The 23158-nt window shown below is 44.8% G+C and overlaps 1 protein-coding gene across 2 annotated transcripts in view; it reads left to right on the forward strand.

The window, feature by feature from the left end:
• Window positions 1-23158, forward strand: part of LOC116874314 (beta-galactosidase-1-like protein 2) — a 47423-nt gene that overhangs the window by 14729 nt on the left and 9536 nt on the right. For both annotated transcript variants that reach the window (XM_032868984.1, XM_032868983.1), the window contains exons 3-10: window positions 1016-1084; window positions 1640-1735; window positions 3485-3593; window positions 8493-8585; window positions 11436-11517; window positions 17919-17989; window positions 21136-21220; window positions 22855-22992. In XM_032868984.1, the coding sequence (XP_032724875.1) occupies window positions 1016-1084; window positions 1640-1735; window positions 3485-3593; window positions 8493-8585; window positions 11436-11517; window positions 17919-17989; window positions 21136-21220; window positions 22855-22992 (743 nt within the window). The remainder of the gene's footprint in view (window positions 1-1015; window positions 1085-1639; window positions 1736-3484; window positions 3594-8492; window positions 8586-11435; window positions 11518-17918; window positions 17990-21135; window positions 21221-22854; window positions 22993-23158) is intronic.

Raw genomic sequence — 23158 nt, forward strand, 5'->3', positions numbered from 1 at the left:
AGATCTTTTTCAAAATAGCTTCCTTGGGAAAGCATTTTCAGGCAGAAATATGTGATTATAGATCAAGGATGTGGATTTTCTTGAACAGTTTATGAGGTAGCTTTGTAGACAATTTCTAAAAAGAATTACAGGAATGTTCTGGGCCATCACAACATAGCTGAAACAAATGTATATAATTTTCCAGAAAGATTACTTAAAAGGATCCATTTATTTGCATATGTAAATTCTGGTCCTAGGGGTACATTCACACATCATAGGAATCCTCAATCTTGTGGGAATATGGCAAGCTAAGCATTCTATGTTATTAAAGCTAGGTAATCTGTATTTTCTCAAACACGGAACTCCTGAGTCTGAATTGGAAGCAAGCAAACCTCTCCCTACACCTGAGCACGTTCTTTGCAGCTGGAGAGGGCTCCATTGGAAGCTGGGGTGGGTGGGGGTCCAGGAGAGGACCAGCTGTTACTGGTTACTGATGTGTGTTACTGTCATACATCACCCCATATCTCTGCCTCTTGAGTTGGGCCCTTTAAATAACTTATCTTCTAAAGAGAATACAAGGAAAGAATTCTTTGGAATTTTGGTTTCTTTAGTAAAAATAGGACTGACCACTGAGGTTTCCTCTTATCTTACTTTTAACTTTTTCTTTTAATAAATTACTTTTTTTTTCCTCTGATGAAGGAAAAATGAGAGAGGTGGGGAGGGAGGAGGAAGTAGGGGGAGTGGAGTGCATGCTCAAGCTGACCTGTGGTCCCATCTTAGGCTTTACTGAAATCTTACTGGCCTTCTCTCACTTCTCCTAAGGAGATGACATGTTAGCCCCCACACCCCATCCAGAGACTGGCCCTGGATTCTCTAAGGTCCCTAGATCTCTTCACTTAGTTCTTGGTTACAATCCTGACACCATTACAACAATGTACCTAATATATCCTCAGGCATTTTAGGGATAAAGAAGGTAATCTAGATGACAAAGTGGAATAAATGAAAAGCTCAATCCTGTAATTATCTTCTATTACAGCTATGTTCCATGGAATCTCCATGAACCAGAAAGAGGCAAATTTGACTTCTCTGGGAACCTGGACCTGGAGTAAGTGCTGTTGCTGCTTCTATGGCCTGGCCTGGGGTGGGGAGGCAGAGAGGTGACCCCTTGGGGTTGATTACGAACCATGGGACCATCTCGGTTCTGCTTTGAGAACCACAGAAAGGCGGGTCAGGAGCCTTATTCTCAGGACCCACATGCTATCTCGCGATGAACCTGTTACTCCTGGGGGTCTGGGTCTGCCTACTCTGAGTCCAAACCTCTTCACAGTAGCCCAGCAGTGCCTAAACCCCAGTGTCTGTCCTGCTTTGCAGTGTGATCCAGCCACCTGGGCTGGGACAGGGGTTGCCTCTCTATGGTAGCAAGGCGGTTGGGGTCAGGTTCACTGTTAGGACCCCCTTACCCTGTCTAATACCCTTCATTCTTATGCCCCCAGTGGGGCTGTGGAGAAGGTCCTAGTCTGGGAGCAGGTGAGAACCAAGCTCCCAGGGCCTCTGAAGGCAGGGAGGAGAGGAGCTGGGCAGCTCCACCACCTTGGGATGCTGGGCTTGTCTCCAGCCTCCTCCTCTGTGTCTTGAGAGTTGCTGACACTGACCTCCCTAGGGCCTTTGTGCTGATGGCTGCGGAGATCGGGCTGTGGGTGATTCTGCGTCCAGGCCCTTATATCTGCAGTGAGATTGACCTCGGGGGCTTGCCCAGGTGAGTGGGGCTATGTGGGGCTCCAGCTGTGGCTTGAACTGTCCTCTGTGCTTGTGCAAAATAGTGATTACAAATGTAGGTTTAATTTTGCTACTAAAGTATATTTTTCATTTTGTACCGAAATTCTTTTTCAGAATAAGTGGTACCAAAGGAGGCCATTTTAAATGATGTCACTTTATTTGATAAAGTATAAGAGAAACAAAGTAATGTTTTTGTTTTATGTTTTATCTTCAAATCTCAGGCTTTAGTGAATTATGTTAGGATGTGTAATCTCCAATAAGGTCAGTAGAGTTCTCTGCGGTTGGAGTAGAAATCTGGACAGTAATCACCTGGTACCACATTCATTCCTTGTCCTCATTATTACTGCCATTAACTTTCAACAAAAAAGACTTTCTTGTTAATAGGTATAATCTTTCCCATCCTTAGGGTGTTCCAGATGGTTAGATCCACTTTCTCTCTACCCCATGCTGCCCCAAGAGGGAGGAAGACTGGTCCTGTTTGCCTTGTGGGCTCCTTCGGGAATGGCCTCTCCCCACTGCACAGCCACCAGCCCAGGCCTTGTTTTCTCTTTTGTCTCCAGCGCAACCCAGCCCTACCCTAGGGATCCAAGCAGCCTCTATCTCCATTTCCTTTGATCCCTAGGATCACCTCCTTGTCTCTGTGCCCTTGACAAGGCTGTGCACACAGCCAGAGTGCCCTCCCCCTGCACCTAGGGATTAGAAATCTCTGTGTCAGCGATGTCCTCAGGCTCAGCTGGAGCTGCCAGGAGGACAGAATTTAAGTGTTAGCTCAGAAGCAGCGGGAATTCCAGCACTTAGCCCTCCTCCTGGGCAGCACTGTCCATTCATATCCTGGCATGTGGGCACACCCTAGGGAGGCCCAAATAGCAGAGACCCAGTGTTGATGAGAAGCTAGACCCTTCTAGGTGAGATGGAGGGTGGAGGTATCCGTCTCGAGGAAGCTGCTCTTTCCTCAGGCATTTTTACCTAACATAAATTGATCATTTTCTGACCTGTTCAGGGCTTCCAAATTAGGAGAACCATCAGAGCTTTTATAAGAAAATATAAGTGTTTTCTCAGAAATTTCAGGTGAGAAGGAAAACTTTCTGACTCCAGCTCTGGAAGGAATGATATGATCTGGGGAATGCAATCACAATGGACAAGTTGTGGAAAACATTCCCCTTCTTCCTCACCGGCAACTCCCCTGAGCTGAAGTCTGAAGAGCTGAGGAGGCTGATGCTAATGTGTCCCCCTCCCCCGCCAGCCAGGAGAGCAGTGGGGAGAAGTCTGATTAGCCTCTGATGGCCTCTGTGTCAGGAATGGTTTTCTGGGTGACACTGGAAGGTTGCATCTGGCCCCAGTGATTCCGTAACCCCTTTGGCTTCACTGCTTTGTAATGAGATTTTAGAGTAAATGCTTCAACGCTGGGCCTTGCGTTCAGTGAAAAGCTTTTCTCACACTGCCTGGCAGCCAGACCTATCTATATAGCCATAAAACTGGAAATAAAATCCCTAGCCATGCTGGTTGTCTTTTTGTAGGGAAGCAGTGCAGAGTGCAGGGCTGGAGCTGTGGCAGTGTTTGTCTCTGGATCTGTTTGCACAATCTGCCTTCCTGGCTGAGTGGAGGTAGTGGGGTGGGAATGGTCTCACTCCCCCCAGGACTCTGAAGCTGCTTTTCTCCCCCACCATCATCCTATCCAGAATAAACTCACAGACAGTGAAACTAATTCCCACCCCCCCTTTTATTCAAGCTGGTTACTCCAAGATTCTGGCATGAGGCTGAGAACAACTTACAAGGGCTTCACGGAAGCAGTGGACCTTTATTTTGATCACCTGATGTCCAGGGTGGTGCCACTCCAGGTAAAAGCAAGGAGCCTTCTCTTTGATCTTCAGCTGTCTCCTACCGGGAGTAAATAGTCCTAGGTGACTTCTCAGACTAGGGGCTCACAGTTCCTTTCAACACAGGAATGCATTCTTTTCCACTGCCTGAGATCTGTAATTGGAGGGGTTTGTAATAGTTGTCTTCTAAAAGATATATTTCGGTGTTGTCTTAGGTGGCAAAGTGCTGAAGGGATAGACAGGCTCAAGGACTGATATTCATCTTCACAGTGTCAGAGCTGCCACATGTGATGTCTTGGTAACTGAAAAACCCGCCAACTGGTGTTGTGCAAGTACCAGTACCCAGTACCAGTACCAGTGGTGTACTTACTGGCTCAGTCCTACATGGAGAGGAGCGTAAACGGATGGGCCCTTACCTGTAAGACAGCAGGAATTTTTGTGGTTATAAAATTACAGTTGATGACTTTTCAAGGTATATCTTTTGGCTACCTACCAAAAAAGTGCTGTGTGGTACACATTTTATTCAAAACATAGGTGATAAAAAATCAGTGTTGGGGAGAAAGTATCTTATCCTTGTATGTAATATTTGGAGGCAATAAAAAGGCAGGAATGGGAATAATTAATCCAATAGTATATAAAAATTAGAAGAATCATGCTGAGAAATTAGTACATTTATAAAAAAATTAGTACATCTACAAAAATTGCTGTTGAGTTGGGGCACCTGGATGGCTCGGTTAAGTGGCTGCCTTTGGCTCAGGACGTGATCCCAGGGTCCTACATCAGGCTCCTTGCTAAGCAGGGAGCCTGCTTCTCCATTTACCTACTGCTTCCCTTGCTGTGCTCTCTCTCGCTCTCTGACAAATAGATAAAATCTTTAAAAAACCATGCTTTTGAGTCAATCGTTTAGAATGTTCAGAGCACACACAGACCAAAGGAATTCCTTGACTATTTATAGGGTTGGCAAATAAAACACAAGGTGCTCAATTAAATTTGAATTTCAGCTAAACAAGGAGTATGTTTTTTAGTATAAATATGTCCTTAATATTGCATGGGATGTACTTACATTATAATATTCATAATTTACATAAAAATGTATTCATTGTAAATTCAAGTTTAGCTGACTATCTTGTATTTTTTACTTCTTAATTAAACCTAGAAACCCTAATCATGAAAGAAGTAAGAAGCCAGGAAATTATTAGCCTAGATTTTTGCAAGGAAGATGGGATTACTGAGATGATTCAGCAGTTTGTAGTAGATTGGGTGCTGGAGGTAGAGGCGGGGGTTGTAGGGAAGGTCATCCAGGAATATGGCTCAGAAGCATTCTTAAGTACGGAAGTAGTGTACCAGAAATTTAAAAAAAAAATTCTGGGTATAACATAATTATTTTGTTTTTTATTGTGGCAAAATATACATAACACAAAATTTACTACTTTTGCCATTTTAAAGTGTAGAGTTCACATACATTTTCATCGTTGTGCAAACAGTACTACCATCCATTTCCTGAACTTTTCCATCTTCCCAAACTGAAACTTTCCATTAAACATTAATGTCCCACCTCCCCTCTCCATAACCTCTGGCAACCACCATTCTATTTTCTGTTGCTATGAAGTTGACCACTCTAGGTACCTCATATAAGTAAAATTATAGTGTTTGTCCTGTTATGACTGGCTTCTTTTACTTAGCATGTCTTCAAGGTTCATTCGTGTTGTAGCACGTATAGCAGGTGTCAGAATTTCCTTCCTTTTTAAGACAGAATTATAATTTTTGTATGTCTGTATCACATTTTATCCACTCATTCATGAATGGACACCTAGGTTGCTTCTGCCTATTGTGAATAATGTTGCTATGCTAGTTAGTCTTACTAAAGTTTTGTCAATTTTGTTAATCTTTCCAAAGAACTAACTCTTGGTTTTGTTGTTTTTTCTCTGTTTTTTTTTTTTTAATTACCTATTATTGTCGCTATTCTAATCTTTATTATTTCCTTCCGTCTGCTACCTTTGAGTTTAGTTTGTTTCTTTTTTCTAGTTCCCTAAGGTGAAAAGTTAGATGTTGACCTAAGACCCTTTCTTCCTTTTTAATGTGTTTACTGGTATAAATTTCCCTCTTAACACCATTTTTGCTGCATCCTGTAAGTTTATGTTGAATTTTTATTTTCATTTGTCTCAAGATATTTCCTGATTTCTTTGAATCATTGGTTGTTTTTAAGAGTGTGTTGTTTTATTCCCACATATTTCTGGGAATTTGAGATGTGAGTTTTTCATTGTTCTTTTTGCTGTTGGTTTCTAGTTTCATTCTGTTGTGATCGGAAAAGATACATTATATGACTTCAGTCTTTTAAAATGATTAAAACTTGTGTTGTGGCCTAACATATGATCTGTCTTGGAGAATGTTCCATTTGTATACATTTGAGAAAAATGTGTATTGTGTTATTGGATGGACTGTTCTCTATGTATTTGTTAGGTTCATTTGATCTATAGCATTGTTCGAGTCGAAATCTAAGTCTTTTCATTAGGAAATTTAGTCCATTTACATTTAAAGGAATTATCGATAGGGAAACATTTACTTTGGTCATTTTTTGTTTGTTTTCTCTATGTTTTATAGCTTTTCTTTCCCGTAGTTCCTCCATTACTAATTTCCTTTGTATTTAGTTGTTTTTTTATAATTACAAGTTTTAATTCCCTTTTCATTTCTTTTGTGTATATTCTATAGTATTTTCGTTGTGGTTACTGTGGAGATTACAGATACTGTCCTAAAGTTATGACACTCTATTTTATATCGGTGCCAACTAAACTTCAGTTACACACAAAAACTACTCCTTTACACCTCTACCTCCCTGTATGGTATTTGTCTTTCTCTGACTGACTTATTTTGTTCACCATAATACCCTCTAGTTATATCCACATTGTTGCAAATGGCAAGGTTTCATTCTTTTTGACATTCACCTCTATTGGAGAACTTTGTATTTTCCTGTGGCTTCAAGCCACTGTCTAGCATCTTTTCATTCAACTTGAGGGATTCTGTGTAGCCTTTCTCATAAGTCAATTCTAGTGTTATCAAACTCCCTCAACTTTTATTTGAGAATGTCTTAATTTCTCCCTCATTTTTTGAAGGACAGTTATACTGGATGTAGAATTCTTGGTTGATAGGGTTTTTGTTTTTTGTTTTTTTTCCTTTCCCTTCAGCCCTTTGACTATATCATCCTTCTGTCACTGCCCTGCAAGATTTCTGGTGAGATATCCACTGATAGTCTTATTGGGGATCATTCATACATGTCAAGTTGCTTTTCTCTTGCTCCTGTCAAGAATCTCTTTTTGTCTTTGGCTCTGACAGTTTGATTGTAATGTGTCTTGGTTTGGTCTTTTTGTTAATGCTACCTGGAGTTAACTGAAGATTCTTGGATTTGTATATCTATGTCTCCTCAAATTTGAGAGGTTTCCAGACATTAATTCTTCAAATAATCTCTCTGTCCTGTTTCTTTCTTCTTTTTGGGATTTCTGCAATGTGTATATTTATCTGCTTATTGATGTTGTGTATGTCCCTCAGGTTCTGTTCACTTTTCCCCATTCTGTCACTTTTTGCTCTACAGACGGAATAATTTAAAATGACTTGTCTTCAAGTTTTCCCATTCTTCCTGTTTGAATCCATTGTTGAACTTCTATGGTGAATTTTTCTATTCAGATACTGTATTTTTCAGCTGCAGAAATTTTATTTTTTTAATACTTTCTCTTTACTGATATTTTCACTTTGCTGATATAGCCTCTTCCTGATGTCTTTGTCTATGTTTTCTTTAGCTCTTTGAAAAAAAAAAAATGTGTATGTGTGTGTGTGTGTGTGTGTGTGTGTGTGTGTTTTAAAATCTTTGTCTAGTAAGTCCAGTGTGTGTTCTTTAAAGAATGTTTCTAGAGATATACTTTATCCTTTTGAATGAGCTATGTTATGCTGTTTCTTTGCCTGTGTTTGTTGTTGTTGTTGTTGTTGAAAATTGGTCATTTGAAACAACAGTTACCTCTCTCAGTCTTTACAGACTAGCAGGGAACACCTTCATTATTTGGCGGGCTCCTAAGCATTAAGATCACAATGGAGTGATGGCTTTAGATCTTCTCAGATGTTTTCTGGGTATGTGTCTAGTCTGGCCTGTGTGTGTGTGCCACCTTTTTTTCCTCCTAATTTTCCCTGGCTACTTTTACATATCTTAATTTCCCAAAGAGTCTCACCTCAGTTTCTTTTCTTTCTTTCTTTCTTTCTTTCTTTCTTTCTTTCTTTCTTTCTTTCTTTTTTTTGTGGCCTTAGGTGTTCTATCATATTCCTCTACCTATAACCCCTTGTACCTGGCATACATGGGCCTTTAGACCCCCTGAAATTTTCACATGTTGTGATCTTCATTGCCTTGTATTGTTTCCAACCTGAGGTCCAAGCTATGCCATTTCCTGTATGAGCTCCAAGTCAGATGAGACAGAAACTAGTCTACTGGGAAGCCTACAGACAGTCCAGAATATTGCAAACAAGTTCCATTTTGCTCCTTCTGTCTTCAGGGAGGGAACTGGGGATTGGGTTGCTTTTTTCTGACTATGCCATGCTATGCCAGCGAGGAGGTGGGGCAAGGGTGAGGAAAAACACCAGGAGATTTCTTATGCTTTTAAACATGCATTTTTCTTGATTTGCTTAAACATTTCCAGAGCTCTTAAAAAGTTATTTTAGTCGGTCTATAATTGTTTATTCGATGTTCCCATAAGGGAATGAGGACCTGGAACTCCCTACCTACTCTGTGTCTTACTGACATCCTTCTCAATTATATTACCAAATCTTTTGAGACTTTTGCTTTCAAATGGAATTTTTTGCTGGTAACTGGTGATAAGTGTGGTGAAATTAGTACAGTTTCCACTACAAACTCAGCTTTTGATTATTTATCTCTTTCCCCAGTATAAGCATGGAGGCCCCATCATTGCTGTGCAGGTGGAGAATGAATATGGTTCCTATAACAAAGACCCCGCCTATATGCCTTACATCAAGAAAGTAAGAGTCAGTTTGGTTTATTTCTTCATATTCCTTCCTCTGAAATGTAGTATGGGCTATGATGTGACATGTTGGTCTAATTCTTTTCTCATATTAATACCACATTTCCTAGCACCATTTATTAATTTCCTAGCACCATTTATTAATTAGTGAATCCTTTCACCATACTTTTATTTCAGTGGTGTCATCACTTTTATCACCATTTATCAATTGAGTCTAATTGTGGGTTGTAGTACATATATGGTATTGCAGTGGCTGAAAATAAAGGGATGAAAATAAAGTTTCATTGAGTGTGATGACTAGTGAAGTCTCTCTGTAGAGGCTGCTCTCATTCCAGCATCTAATGCAAGGGTTCCCAGCTTCATGTGAACTTAAACATCACTTTAAACATGTGAACATCACTTTAAAAATCCCTGTGCCCAGGCCATCTACCATACCAATTAAATAAGAATCTCTGGGTTCTTATTCCAATGTGTGGGTTATTTTGAGAACCACTGATTTAATGTGTGGCAGATCAGGGTAGGGCAGGGCTAGATGACACTTGAAAGAACAGGGATATACTCTGCTCTGGTTTCTATCCATTTGTAGCTAAGGCCTTGAGCAAATGCCTTAATTTTTCTAAACCTCCATTTTCTCTTCTTTGAAGTTGGACTAATGAGAAAATTTGCCTCTCTGAATTGTGCATGTGTGTGAGATCACTTGGCTGAGGACTATTCTAGCCATATAGTAAGTAGTCAGTAAATAAGACTTTGATAGATTATTGGCAGTGGTTTTATAGTACTTAGAAGGACAGGCCATGGTGTGGGTTGAGGAAATGGTAAGTGGCCTTAGGGAATCCACCTAATTAAAGCTGCTTTAGCTTTGGCCCTTGATGTCAGCATCTCTTCTGCTGCCATAGGCAGATTCATTTTCCATTTGGAAATTACTTCAGTCCCTGCACACAGGCTCAAGCACTCCAGCTTATAGGCTCTCATGTAGTCTTGCCCCCTTCTTATCACCTGCAGAAAGCCCTGTCTCTAGGGAGCAAGCCTGTCTCCAGGAAGAGGCATTCCCAAAGCTGGGAAGGGGAGCTCCAGAATCAGCTTCCATTCTGATAGTCAAGCCCAACTGCAGCCTGTTTAGATCACACTTCCAGCTTCCTCTTTGCCTTTGAATTAGCTAGAAAGATCCCAGCCAGGCCTCAGGATTGGAGGGCTTCTGTAACTCCTTTCCTTGGACTGTCTCTCAAATGCTGGGGTTTCTCCAGAAGGTGTTTACTGTGTCCTGAGCTGTAGAGAAGGAGAGCTCTGCTGATGGGTGGAGGGGAGAGTGCAATCCCTTCAGGGGCTTCTCCAGTTCAACTTCCTTGGTGTCTGGGGAAGGCATCCACATGTGAGACAGATGCACAAAGAGAAGCTGCAGCTTCTGTCATCCTCCGTCATCCTGAGCTCTTGGGAGGATCCCCTCCTAGAGCTGCCATGCAGCTTTTCCTGGATATTGAAGATATACAGACACCATCAGCATAGGATGACCTTGGGTCGAACACCTGACCTTTTTGAGCCTTAGCTTCATCATGTGCTCAGTGGAGTTAAGAATGCCTTTATCCAAGGCTGCTCTGGGAATGAAGTGAGATTACAGACACAAGACCCCTACCTCTGTTTGACAGTTCACTGGTGCTCAGGAAATAGTAATTACCCCTTATGGTATGCAGTCAATAAAATAATGCTTGTGAAAAGTCAAGTGTAAATAGTATAGCTGTAAAAGAAGGTTACACCCTCCCAACCGACACGATGCTGTATGTGTAAGGTAGGAACTGAGGCAAAGCCTGTTATATATCGGCAAATGACTGGGTCGAGAGTTGTGAGGTGCCGAGTCCAGATTTTAATAAAAATCTCACCCTGCTTAATGAATTGAACTTCTGCAGCTTCTGTTGTTTCTGAGAATTAGGGCCCCCTCTGCTTGTAGGTTTTGGACATGAACATTATGTACCTACTGGATTATCTCTATCTCACCTATTTCCCAAAGAATTTGGTTAAAATAAGTAGTCTTGTCAAAATATCTGCAGGGAAAATTAGAGGACAGTTCCCCTTGCTGGGGTTTCTGATCCAGAAGAGCCCACAGCCCGAGAGCAGAGCCTTCCAAGGTGAACAGACTCTGGATTCAGGTCCATACTATCTTATTTGCTCTGTATCCCTTAACACTTTGTCCAACCTCTTTGAGGCTCTTTGTCTGTATAGTTATTAATTGAGAAGAGTGAATAGGACAGTCTATGTATTTAGCAAAAGGCCTGCCATGATTGTAAGTGGTTCATAAATGTAGCAGTTACTCTGAGTAGTAAAATGGTTACTGTCTTTCAGCACAGCGTGTGCTTCTTCTACTTCTTCATTTGATTGAAAACTTTCGAGGAGATCTTCCTGTTTTACTGGGCACATGCAGCATGTCTTGGGCATGTGACTGTGTTGAACAGAGCCCACCCTTGCCCAGTGTAGGGGAGGAATGGGCTGCTTCTTTCTGATGTGGGGGGAGCTGGAGGGTCAGGAGGGTCAGGAGGTCCTGACCTGCTCATGGACCCCCTGCAAGCTGGCCTCTGCATAGGCCCATCTAGGAACAGCACATTAGCGAGAACTGGCCCCTCAACAGATCTGTGGCAGCCAAGGGATTCCAGAGTCTGACAGCCCTGCCCTTTCCTCCGCTGGACTTCAGCTGATAGGAGCTTTGTTGAACATGTTGAGCATAAACAGGATAGGTTTCTGTCCACTTTCCATGGTGAAGTAAATGCTTTATTTTGAAACTTTCCTTCTTTCCTTTCTAACTGTCCCTTCCCAACTCTGAGGAACTTGTTTATTGACTTGTTTTCTTTTCCCCCCACAGGCCTTGGAGGACCGAGGTATTGTGGAATTGCTGTTGACTTCCGACAACAAGGATGGCCTGCAAAAGGGAGTCATGGATGGAGGTGCCTGCCTGGAAGCTGTGCGGGGGGAGGGTGGGAGGCAGCACCCTAGCCTCACTCTGCATTCTTCCCCAAATGGCCTGGGCCACCAGTGGAGTTTCCCTGATGTCTGAGCTTCTCCCATTTGCATGGCATCGGGCCTGAAGCTCTGGGCCTCAGAGGGTTGGAGGATCTGTGGCAGACGGATCTCTGGTCTCCCACTTCTGCTGAGCACTCTCTCAGGACACTAATAGTGCTCTGCAAACTGCAAGACGGGAATGGTGAGTTGGTCATCCTAAAGGAAGGTCTTTTTGAATGTCCACAGAGAAGGCAGAGCAGATGAATCAGGATGGGGTGTCCTGTTAGGGTGGCTTAGTCAAACCCTGCCAAAATCATGGAGATGGCTGACCACTGTCCAGCCCCTGTGGTGATGGCAGCTGGCTGGGCAGCAATTATACAGTAGTACAGGGCATCTGTTCCCCTTACTCTTTCTGTCTCTTTCTGTTACTGTAGAGGCACTGGCCCAGCTTCACCCTTGTGCACTAAGCCCCTTGTCCCTGAGCTACTCAAGGACATTGCTCCAGCAACTCCTGCTTCTGCCCTGGGTCATCAGATTTTCTCTCTCTATTGGGTCATTCCCATCAGCATATAAACATGTTGTTATTTCTCTCTTCTAAAACAACTCTATTGGCTCATTTCCCTATCCAGAGGCTGCTGTGTTTCTCTGCTCTCCTTTCAAGAGATCTCCCCATGCCATGCTCAATGGCTGCTACAGTCTGTTTCCTTTCCATCTCTCTTAAACCGTGGCGGTCATGTTACCCTTGCCATTTCACTGCCGCTGTTCTTTTCAGGGTTGCCAGGGACTTCCATGTTTCAAATTTAAATGCTTGTCCTTGTCGCCTCTGACCTCTCTGATTTTGTCAGCAACCATCAATCTCTTTCCCTTGAAGTGTTTTTCTTCCTTGGTGTCTGAGACCCAATTTCTTGGTTTTTCTCTGACCTCACAGGCTATTCCTAACTGATATCTCCCACTGGTCACTTCTCTGTCCCTGAGTTCTGATATTTAAATTTTTTACCCCTCACTTCTTGGAATGAATGTTCCTCCTTTCCTTACATTCACCACCCTGGTGATATGATCTAGGTGCCTTTAAGCCTGATGTGTGTGCTGATGAGTGTGAGACGCATATCACCATGAGCGACCTTCCTGAACTCTTGCCTCAGGTGTACATCTGCCTATTGCATACAGCACCCCAGAAAGTCTGCTCGTATCGCTGGAACCTGCCAGGAACTGAACTGTCTTCCTCCCAGGGCCTGCCCCACTTTCAGTCTTTTTCTCAGTAAATTGCAATTCCATTTCCCCCAGTTGCCCAGGCCCTAAACTTTGTAGGCACTCTCAGGGTATGCGTGACACACAGCAAATCCTTTTTTTTTTTTTTTTAAAGATTTTATTTATTTATTTGACAGCCAGAGATCACAAGTAGGCAGAAGGGAAGGCAGAGAGAGAGGAGGAAGCAGGGTCCCTGCTGAGCAGAGAGCCCGATGCGGGGCTCGATCCCAGGACCCTGAGATCATGACCTGAGCTGAAGGCAGAGGCTTTAACCCACTGAGCCACCCAGGTGCCCCAGCAAATCCTTTTTATCTTTAGTTTTATCTTCAAATTTATCCAGATCCAAGTAAGTTTTACCACTTCCGCTATAACCATCATTTTCATGTGCATTGTTGAAACAGCACTGAACTGATCTTTCTTCACTGTTGACGCCTGCACAACTTTTTCTCAACATGACAGCATTTGCAAATGTCATTTGGATCCCCTCAGGCCTCACCTTAACTGCAGGTTTACCTTGCCTTCCTCAGACTGAAGCACAAGTTATGAGAAAGTCCTCAAAGGCCCTCCTTTGGCCTTTGACCTCTGTGACCTGTCTAGGTGTCTCCTGGTCCCCTTCCCCCTGCCATCCTGTTCCACTGTCCTCCTGGCTTCCTATCTGTTTCTGGAACATACTGGACACCCCCAGCCTTCCTGCAGAGCCATTTATGGCTGTTCCCTATCCTCCCACTTTTCTGCCTGGTCACCTCATAGTGAGGCTTCCCCTGAGCACCCATTTGAAATACAGCTGCTTCTGGAGTTCACCCAGCCCCTCGGCCCTGCTTTATTTTTGCCTTCTAACATTCTAGATAGTTTCTTTGTTTTATTTACCTGTTTGCGGCTGTAAGTTCCACCAGGGCCTGGATTCCCTCTTGTTTGGCTGTGCCCCTGTGCCTGGACATGGTTCATGCTCATAAGGACGATGGTGGTGGAAGGGCCTCCTATCAGCTGCCTGATGCTTCCTGAGGGCTCCCACCAGCTTACTGCATGGCCAGACGCCGCGGTTCCGGTTCCTTCGGCGTCGCCCTCCCCTCTACTAGACTGAACAGATAGGGCCTTTCATCTCTGCAGCCCTAGGCCAGCGACGGCCTGCGGGGGCCACTCAGGGTGTGACTTGGATGAATGTGCAAGAGAAGTCAGTCCCTTTCCCCAAACCCACTGGGTTTCTCAAGGACCAGCAGCGATTCCCGCCACTTCCACGCGATGGCACTTGTCCCCTTCTGTCCGCTTCCAAAGCCTCCGCCGGCCCAGTCCTTCCGGGGGGCCTGGGAGGGGCTGCGGCCAGGGCCGGTAGGCAAGTCTCTTTTGGAGACTGCTGCACAGGTTTAGCGCGTCAGCACGGTCCTGAGCAAGGCCTCCAGGGCATGGAGGGAGTCAGCGAGGCTGGCCGTGGGACTCCAGGCCCTCCTCCAAGGCCCGCCCCCGCCGTGCCCCACTCCCCGCTCCCGCCCCCCACCCGCATCCCCCCCCCGCCGCCCCCACCCCCCTTTTTAAACAGAGGGGGCCTCCCCGCCTCTCCGCCTCCGCACCCCTCCCCGCCTCCGCACCCCTCCCCGCCCCCCACCCGTCTCCTCGCCCCCTACCCGTCTCCTCGCCCTCCGCGCCTCCCAGCCTCTGTTCTCTAGGTGCCGCCTCCCTCCAACCCTCCACGCCGTGCCTCCGCCCCTGCCTTGCCTGTCTCCCTGCCTCCGCCCTCTCGGTGCCGCCTCCCTCCCCGACGCCCCGCCCCGCGTACCCCTTCATCTCCTTACCCTCTTCTACCCCCCGCGTTGGCGACCCCCCGCCCGCCCTTCCCTCCTTTCCCTCCCGGGGCCATGCACCCTAGCCCTGACCTCCTGAGCTCTGCCTGCTGTCCGCAGAACTTTTCTCAATTACTTAAAAACGTAATTAAAGTAAAGTGTAAAGTAAAGATACCAGAAATGCTGCCTCCTCCTTCTCCTCCTCCTCCTCCCCAGCCGCGACCCTGGCCGGTGCCTTCCGGCTATTCTGACCCGGTGGGTGCTGCGGTGCGAGCGGTGTTCGGGGCAGTATTTGTGAAATGACTCGCTTTCGGTGGGGTTAGTTTTCACTTTCGGTGTATTTATCCCGTTTATTTTTCTTTTCAATTCTCTTTTCTCTCCCCTTTCTCTTTTATTGTTATTTTTAAAGATTTGACTTGACACACACACAGCTGACACACGTTACATTAATTTTAGGTGTTCCCTACACCTTCTCTTTAAAACAAACCCTTTAGGGCGCCTGGGTAGTTCAGTGGGTTAAGCCGCTGCCTTCTGCTCAGGTCATGATCTCAGGGTCCTGGGATCAAGTCCCCCATCGGGCTCTCTGCTCAGCAGGAAGCCTGCTTCTCTCTCTCTCTCTCTGCCTACTTGTGATCTCTCTGTCAAATAAATAAAATCTTTTTAAAAAATAAAATAAACCCTTTACCAAAGATTTCCCAAACTCCTGTCACACGTGTTCCAAATACCTGTATATATCAGATTCTGTGTCATGTTTGGTGGGTCTGAGACCCCACCACCCCTGACCTGATGGAAGCCTGCTACCTGGCTTCACCGGAGGGAGGCTGAACTCTGGGTCTCCTGCCCCATCCCTTCTCTGCACTGTGCCCAGATTTTCTAGCACCCGCAGTCACTGCTGAAGTACAAGGACATTCTGGTTCCTGATCCTTTTATATGTTGTTGTTGGGGTGTGTGTGTGTGTGTGTGTGTGTGTGTGTGTGTGTTTCCTTCCCATTCTAGAAAATAACAGGATTTTCTCTTAATCCTCGGTATCCTGGTATTTCACAATGATGTTCTTTGGTATGGGATTTTTTTTTCTCTTCTGTGGAACTTTTGTGCGTTATTTGAATTGACAACAGTTGTGGTACTTGCCAGTGGAATATCCAGTTAGTGCATTTTTTTTGTATGCTTTCCTTTCTTTTTTCTATCTTTTGATCACTCCTGTTATTTGTAGATTGGACTCTCATATCTATTCTCTAAGTTGCTTATCTTTTTGATGTATCTCTGCCCTTTAGTTCCACTTTTTGGGTGACTTCCTCAAGTTCTGTCATGTAATCCTTCTCTTATTTCCTGCGTCTTGTTTTTCTTGAATATATTTCTTTTCTCATGGCATACTTTTAAAATGGACCCTATCTTTCTTACTTTGCTTTGAGGACATTTTACGTTATATATATATATATATTTACCAGTTCTTCTCAGTCTTCCATGTGAGGGGATTTTCTCAATTGTCTGGCTCTTGACTGAGCAGTTTAAAGAGGAGGCACTAAATGGCCAGTTGGAAGCTGAGTGCCAGAAGGGGCTGGGGAAGGTGTGCTTCCCATGGGGTGATTGGGCTGGGGTGTGCTCTTTCCAGGAGGGAAGGCGAAATGTTGGTGGTTGGAGATACTGTCTTTAGCTCTATTAAGTGTTTGCAGGGACAAATCCTTTGGTCTGTTGCTATAGCTATCCTGGGAGCCAGCAGGAGATATGGACAGGAATACTTTGGCTGATATGGCCCTTACTGATCTGCAGCACATCCCTTATTTCACACTTTGCTGTGCCAATTCCAACCTGGAGACATGTGGCCTCAGCTTTCCCAGAGAATGTGGTCCCCTGGGGTAGGGTTCCAGTGGAGAAGAGGTTTGAGGAGTGTGTGAGGCAGGGGAGGGAAGTGTGCTCCTGGCTGCACAGAGCCTGGGATCTGAGACAAGGACTGCAGCTGGAATTGGGGAGCTGGTTGAAGCTTCTTCCACTCTCCTGGGCCATTCACTGACCCACTGCTCTTTGCAGCCTCCTGAGATTTTCCTGAAACTTCCTCTCTGCTTTGTCTCCTCTCTAGATATTGTTCTTTATGGCCTTCCACCTTTGGATTCCTTTATTTTTATATTAGTGAGGATTCAGGAAGACTAGGAATAGATGCCATGTTGTTAGCCATGCTAATCCTGTTCACTCCTGAGATTTCTGCTTGCTTATTTTCAGACAGGCCTCCTGTCTTTGAGGTTCCTCCTTTAGGTGAGGAGGGGTCTGGATGTAGGGTCTTATCCAGGGGCTTGCTGGAGGATGGTGCTATCACAGGACAATGGGTCAGTGTCCGATGGGTCTGGGTTGCAGCCCTACTCTGTTGCTTACCAGTTGTGTGATCTTGAGGCAAGTTATTTAACCTCCTGGAGCCTCAGGTATTGTTTGTTTGTTTTTAATCACTGGTAATCAGTAGCTTATGTCCAATAGGAGAGTATCAGGGTAGCCAGCTTGGCAGGCTTGCTTAATCTCTTTCATGCATTCCCAGACCTGCTGGAGCTCAGGCCAAACCCAGTTCATGTGAGGCCTGCTGTCCAAGCAGACAACAGGCAGGCAAGGAGCCTCAGAAGCCAAGTTCTGCAGCTGGGGTAGGCCAAACGTAGCACATCTTTCTTGGGCATACCTTTCACTGATGCCATTTAAAATATAACTTTAAACTCGGGGCACCTGGGTGGCTCAGTGGGTTAAAGCCTTTGCCTTCGGCTCAGGTCATGATCCCAGTGTCCTGGGATCGAGCCCCACATCGGGCTCTCTGCTCTTCAGGGAGCCTGCTTCCTCCTCTCTCTCTCTCTCTGCCTGCCTCTCTGCCTACTTGTGATCTCTGTCAAATAAATAAATAAAATCTTAAAAAAATATATAACTTTAAACTAAAAAATGGACACATTGTGGGATGGAATAGAAAATTAGCCCTCATTTAAGAAATAAAAGGGGAGTCTTCATTTAGATCATTACTTTGCACTAGATGCTTGAGATGCAAAACAAAGATCAGACTCTAGGCTCCTATGAAAGAATAATTACCAGAAATGTACCCTCTGCTTGTAAAAATTACATTAGTCAAGAACAGATGCCTAGTGAATGATTGCCCTGTAAGCTCTGTGCTGAGTGGTGGAGTTTCTGAGAGGAACTAGATGAATCTCTTGACATCCGAGGAACTAAACTCTAACTGGAGGTGGGAAACAATGCCAAGGTTAATTTATTTTGCCGGTAAATTGGGAAAGATCTGGCTTAGCTCAGAAAGTCTCCTTGCCTTTAAGACATGCTTTGTTTCTCTTTCTCCTTCCCATTCACAGTGCTGGCCACCATCAACTTGCAGTCACACCATGAACTGCAGTTATTAACCAACTTTCTCTTAAGTGTGCAGGTAAGTCTGGCCCAGGGGCAGCTGTTTGCTCTGCTTGGCGTGCGTGTAGAAAGTCCTAGAGCTAAGTGGAGCCTCTGTCAGGAAGTGTACAGTGCTGTGAGGTACCTACAGCTATACCCAGGGCTCTGGGAGAGAAGGACTCTGGGCTCACTCAGACTTTCACCTCACAGCCAAGCTTCTGCACTGTGACTCTCAACCCCTGTGGCCCCTGTGTTGCCATGCCCTCAGGTAGGGAAGCGCTGTAGGAGTGTAAGTGTTTCTCCAAGGTGGTGTTGTATAGACTGATGCATGGATGTGGTTTCTTGCCTCTTGAGAAAGGGGCCCTTTTTGGAGGCCTAGGCTTAGTGTGTTCACAGAGGCTCTGGACTAGAATTCTGTGGACTCTATTAGCCCCAGATATGCTCATTTTGCGATTGAGGAGAGAAACTTTCCTGACCTATACTGTGTGTGTCTGACCTTAACCCATAAGACCCCCCTGGGCCTAGAAATATCATTGTCATCAGCAAGATGGGAGGCCTGGGCCGTTCCAGGTCACAAAAGAGAGGAGTTTCTGAATATAAGGTTCACATCCTTCAGGTTGATGGGAATTTATAGTTAAATCCTATTCTGATTGATTTCTCTTCTCTTGAGTTCACATGTCTCTCCTTAGGAGGCCAGTGGGATCTGGCCATGGTAGTGGCAGCCCATTCACAGAGCTGGGGCCCCATTTCTCACTGTCTTACTGAAGGGTGTGAATGCCCCAAACTGTCACCACCTATTAGGTGTAGGCATTGATTCCCCGGGCCTACTGTGGAGCTATTGGAACATGAGTATCCCCCATAAATGAAGAGATGCTGGGGCTGTTCTCCATTCTACCTGTTCATTTCTTGGAGCAGAAGTAGGCCCAAAGGCACATCCATATGAAATCACCAGGGGAGTGTGAAGCTGTGGAGCATGAGGGCCACCTGTGTGTATGATGTGACTAATACCTGAGTTTAGGAGGATAAGTGGAATGTGCAAGGCCGGTGACCAGGAAGAGAAGAGACAGGATGGGACCTGACGCCAGGCAGACTTTGTTAGGCCAGTGAAGGGAGAGACAGTTTCTCCCAGAGGGCCCAGGTCTAGCCACTTTTTCCTTTCTTTCCTTCCTCCAGTGTTGACTGAGTGCCAGCTCTGTGTGTGGAATGTGGCTAGGCCCTGTTACCTTGTGGTGACTAAGATGGCAGGTCTTTGCCCTTATGGGGTTTGTGACCTACCTGGGGAGATAAACAAAAAGAAACAATTGCCAAGCAACTAAATAGAATCGTACTTGAGTGCTGTCTAAGGCAGGTATAGAACACTGTGAGCAGTCTCTGCCTACTGGATAGAGAGTGTCACCTCTCTGTGCTTCTCTTTCCACTTCTGTGAAGTGGGGATGATGATAGTACCTACTCATGGGGTTGTTTGAGGATCAAATGAAGTAATATTTGGAAAGCACCCAGGAAAGCAAGGTTTCATGTTGTTTCCTTTATGGTCATCCTTAGATAGGGGCCCCACACCTATGTACCCAGGCCGGGTCATCCTGCTGACAGACAAGCTCCATTAAACGGCCTTTCTGTCCGCAGTTCAGTGATGTCTGTTTTCGTCAAGAAAGGGGACTTCGATCAGAGTCTGCTTGGGATGATCAAACAGGACAGGCGCAGCTCTGCTAATCTTTGGGATGTCCAACAGCACCCCACCGCGCCCTCCTGTGCATGTCTGGTGATGGAGATAATTAACATGAGTGTTTCTTGAGTACTTTCCAAGTGCTAGGCACCATGTGCTAAAGGCTTTATGTGCATTATTTCATGTAATTCTCCCAGGAACCAGGTCAGCTGACTACTGTGGTCATGGATGTGTAGTTAGGGAGACAGATTTGAGAACAAAAAGAGCACCCAGTAAGTGGCACGTGAGGAGGCAGAGCACAGTCTGACTGAGGCAGAACTTCATCTCTTAACTACAACATGCAAGGCAGTGACCTGTGCCGCTGGTGGGCGCCCCAGTTCTTGACCCTGGCACCCTCAAGTCAGGGAGCCCCCTCTTAACTGTGGAGACTATTGACATGTGGCACAGAGAATCTACTTCTCCCTTAGGGACTTAAACATGGTACAGTGTATCCCCTTTTTGGGAGGTAGACAGCCACCAGCCTTGCTAAAAAAATTATTGTGACTACTTTGGCTTTTCCTCTGGCATGGTTGGTATCTCCTACTCAGCAGATAATAAATCTACCCCATGAGTCTGGACCAGATTTTGTTGCTCTGTATGTGTTGCCCTCTAAATGTAAGGCCATCACTAACGGAGGAAGTACTTGATGAATGAGGACAGCTCTCTGGTGTGGAACTGAAACACCAGCATGTTAGTCCTTATATCTCCCCCCTGATGCTCTGGTGCTCCCGCAAACACAGCATAGTAACAGTACAGTGGAGCAAGGTTCTGGGAATCGTTTCTACATCCCTGGGGCAACCCCGCACCAAAGGCAGTATTCTGAAGTAATATTAAGGATTTAATTGTTATCAAACATCCTAGCCAAGGTATGGAGCCAGATTCTGAGGCTGCAGGGCCTGTACCATGACTCACTGTGCTAAATAACCCCCTGATTTTCGTGTCCAGTTTTGTAAACTTATGTTTAAGCTAGACCTCAGAGAGGGGCCCTCTCTATAGCCCTCTGACTCTTCCAGCTAAAGGGAAACAGCAGCTGAGGGGTCTCCATTTCTGCCTGTCAGAAATGGAATTATCCTGTTAGAACATTCTCTTTCCCTGAGAGAGGATAGGCAAAGTGTGGTTTGACCCAGAAAGCCATGTAGGAAAAGTCTCCCAGAGTACATGCTGCATTCTGATGCAGGCTTATATCCCTGTGTTCTCTTGCCAGCTCCGTATGTAACATTAAAACCACATTAAGGCATCAGGGTCTCCTGCACCAGCTTTGGTAGTTCATTCCACTTTCTACCTGCAGTGTGGAGGCCACATGTGGAAGATAAGCTGGTGCAGATGCCTTTGGTCCTCACCTGTGCACTGCTTTTGATGGCTCTTACAGCAAGGAGTGTGTGGTCAGGGAAGATTTGGAAGGGTAGAAGGGCTGGGATTTCCCTGAAGGAAGAACTTCCCCTTGCCTCTTTTGGCCAGCTAACTTCTCATTTTGTGATGCGCAGAGGGTTCAGCCCAAGATGGTGATGGAGTACTGGACAGGATGGTTTGACTCGTGGGGAGGCCCACACAACATCCTGGATTCTTCTGGTAAGCGCTTTGCGGTACCTAAACCCAGCATGTGTATTGACCTATGAAATAAAAATCAGTTCCAAATAACCTGCTAATTGATGTAAATGAGCTGTAGGGTACAAGGCTCCTGGATTATCTGCATGTCATAATCAGCTGTTGATATTCCAGAGTCACGTGTCCTGACATTTGACGTGAATGGTAGGACCCTTAACACTGCTTTATCATGTTTTTTATAATTAGATAAGCAGTGCATGCCTATTGCAAACACCCAGCAAATACAGAAAATGTAGGAAGAAGAAATAAAAAGCCCAGAGCCCAGAGAAAACAAATACAGTTGACCTTTGAACAATGCGGCAGGTAGCGGTGCTGACCCCCTGCACATTTGAAGTCTGGGTATAACTTTGACTCCTCCCAAACTTAACAACTTATAACCTACTATTGACCAGAGATCTACTGATAGCATATAATTGATTAACACATATTCTGTATGTTATCTGTATCATATACTGTATTGTTATGATAAAGCCAGCTAGAGAAAAGACAGGGTTATGAAGAAGATCATAAGAAAGAAAAAATACTTTACAGCACTGTACTGTAAGAAATCATGCATAAGTGGAGCTGTGCAGCTCAAACCTGTGTCGTTTGAGGGTCAGTTGTATACTGTGCAGGCAGTTCTGTGTGTCTGTCTGCAGCCCTAAATTCATGCACAGAGATATGGACACTTGCAATCCTATCTGCTCTTTGTTACTTGCTTGTGCCCTGATGGACACAAATGAACAGACTTCTATGAGAGATTCCATCACCGTTTTAAAGAACAGAAAGAACCCTGTAGTATTGATGATTAAACAACAATTTATTTAGCCATTTTCTTATTGATGAACATTTAGGTTGTTTCCAGTGGTTTTTGTTAATTGAATGCCATTGCAGCGACCATGCTTGAACATCCAGTTTTGCATACCTGGCATATTAGTGCCCTAGAATAACCGATAGAATTCCCTAACCAGTGGAATGCTGCATTAATTCAATTTTGATATATATGTACCAAACTGCTCTTTCAGAAGACTACAGCAATTCTTACTATTATTAAATGAGAATACATATTCCCCACAGATTTATTGACACTGGTTATTAAAATAATTTTTAATATTTGTCAATCTGATTGCCTATATATATATGTGTGTGTGTGTGTGTGTGTGTGTGTGTATATGTTAATACTGTATATTTCTCCTTTGATGTTATCTTTCACATTTTTGGTTAATTCTATAATAGAGGCGGGATTGGGGAGGTGGTCAGAAATTACAGCTGCAATTAGGAGTCCAGTCTTTTGCACCTTACCAAGTGTGAGTAATTGTTGAGAAGTGTGGAGGTAGAAGGCTGCCATTGTTCAGACCATAGTCATTGGAGACTTGGCCATGGTGGAACAAACAACTAGAAGGCTTCAGCTTGGGGGCTTTGGTGTTTGCTGGCCCTTTTCTCTTCATACCCTTCATCTTCTGTGATTGCAGCTCTAGTGGAAGCTGAAGGGCAGAGCTAGGGAGTTGAATTTGATGGGGTTGGGGGGAGATCAGGAAAGCTGAAATGTCAACAGGACTTGTGGCTGGTCCTAAACTATGACTCGCTCTGCACATCCCCTTTCTCCCCTCCTCCTGCAGAGGTTCTAAAAACAGTGTCTGCCATCCTCGATGCTGGCTCCTCCATCAACCTCTACATGTTCCATGGAGGTACCAACTTTGGCTTCATAAATGGAGCCATGCACTTTCATGAATACAAATCTGATGTCACCAGCTATGGCAAGTATTCCCCAACACTGGCCCTTCGTGGAACACCCCACATTTGCATGTTTGGAGCTTTTTATGCAGAGTCCTTTAGGGGCAGTGTCTGTCACCTTTAATGCATTTGGTTCTACAGTGCCTGAGGAAGGGATGGTTTTTCTTGGATTATCAGTTTTAAACTTAT

Source organism: Lontra canadensis, unplaced genomic scaffold (genome assembly GCF_010015895.1).
Source record: "Lontra canadensis isolate GAN:19392208 unplaced genomic scaffold, GSC_riverotter_1.0 scaffold36, whole genome shotgun sequence".
NCBI lineage: Eukaryota > Metazoa > Chordata > Mammalia > Carnivora > Mustelidae > Lontra > Lontra canadensis.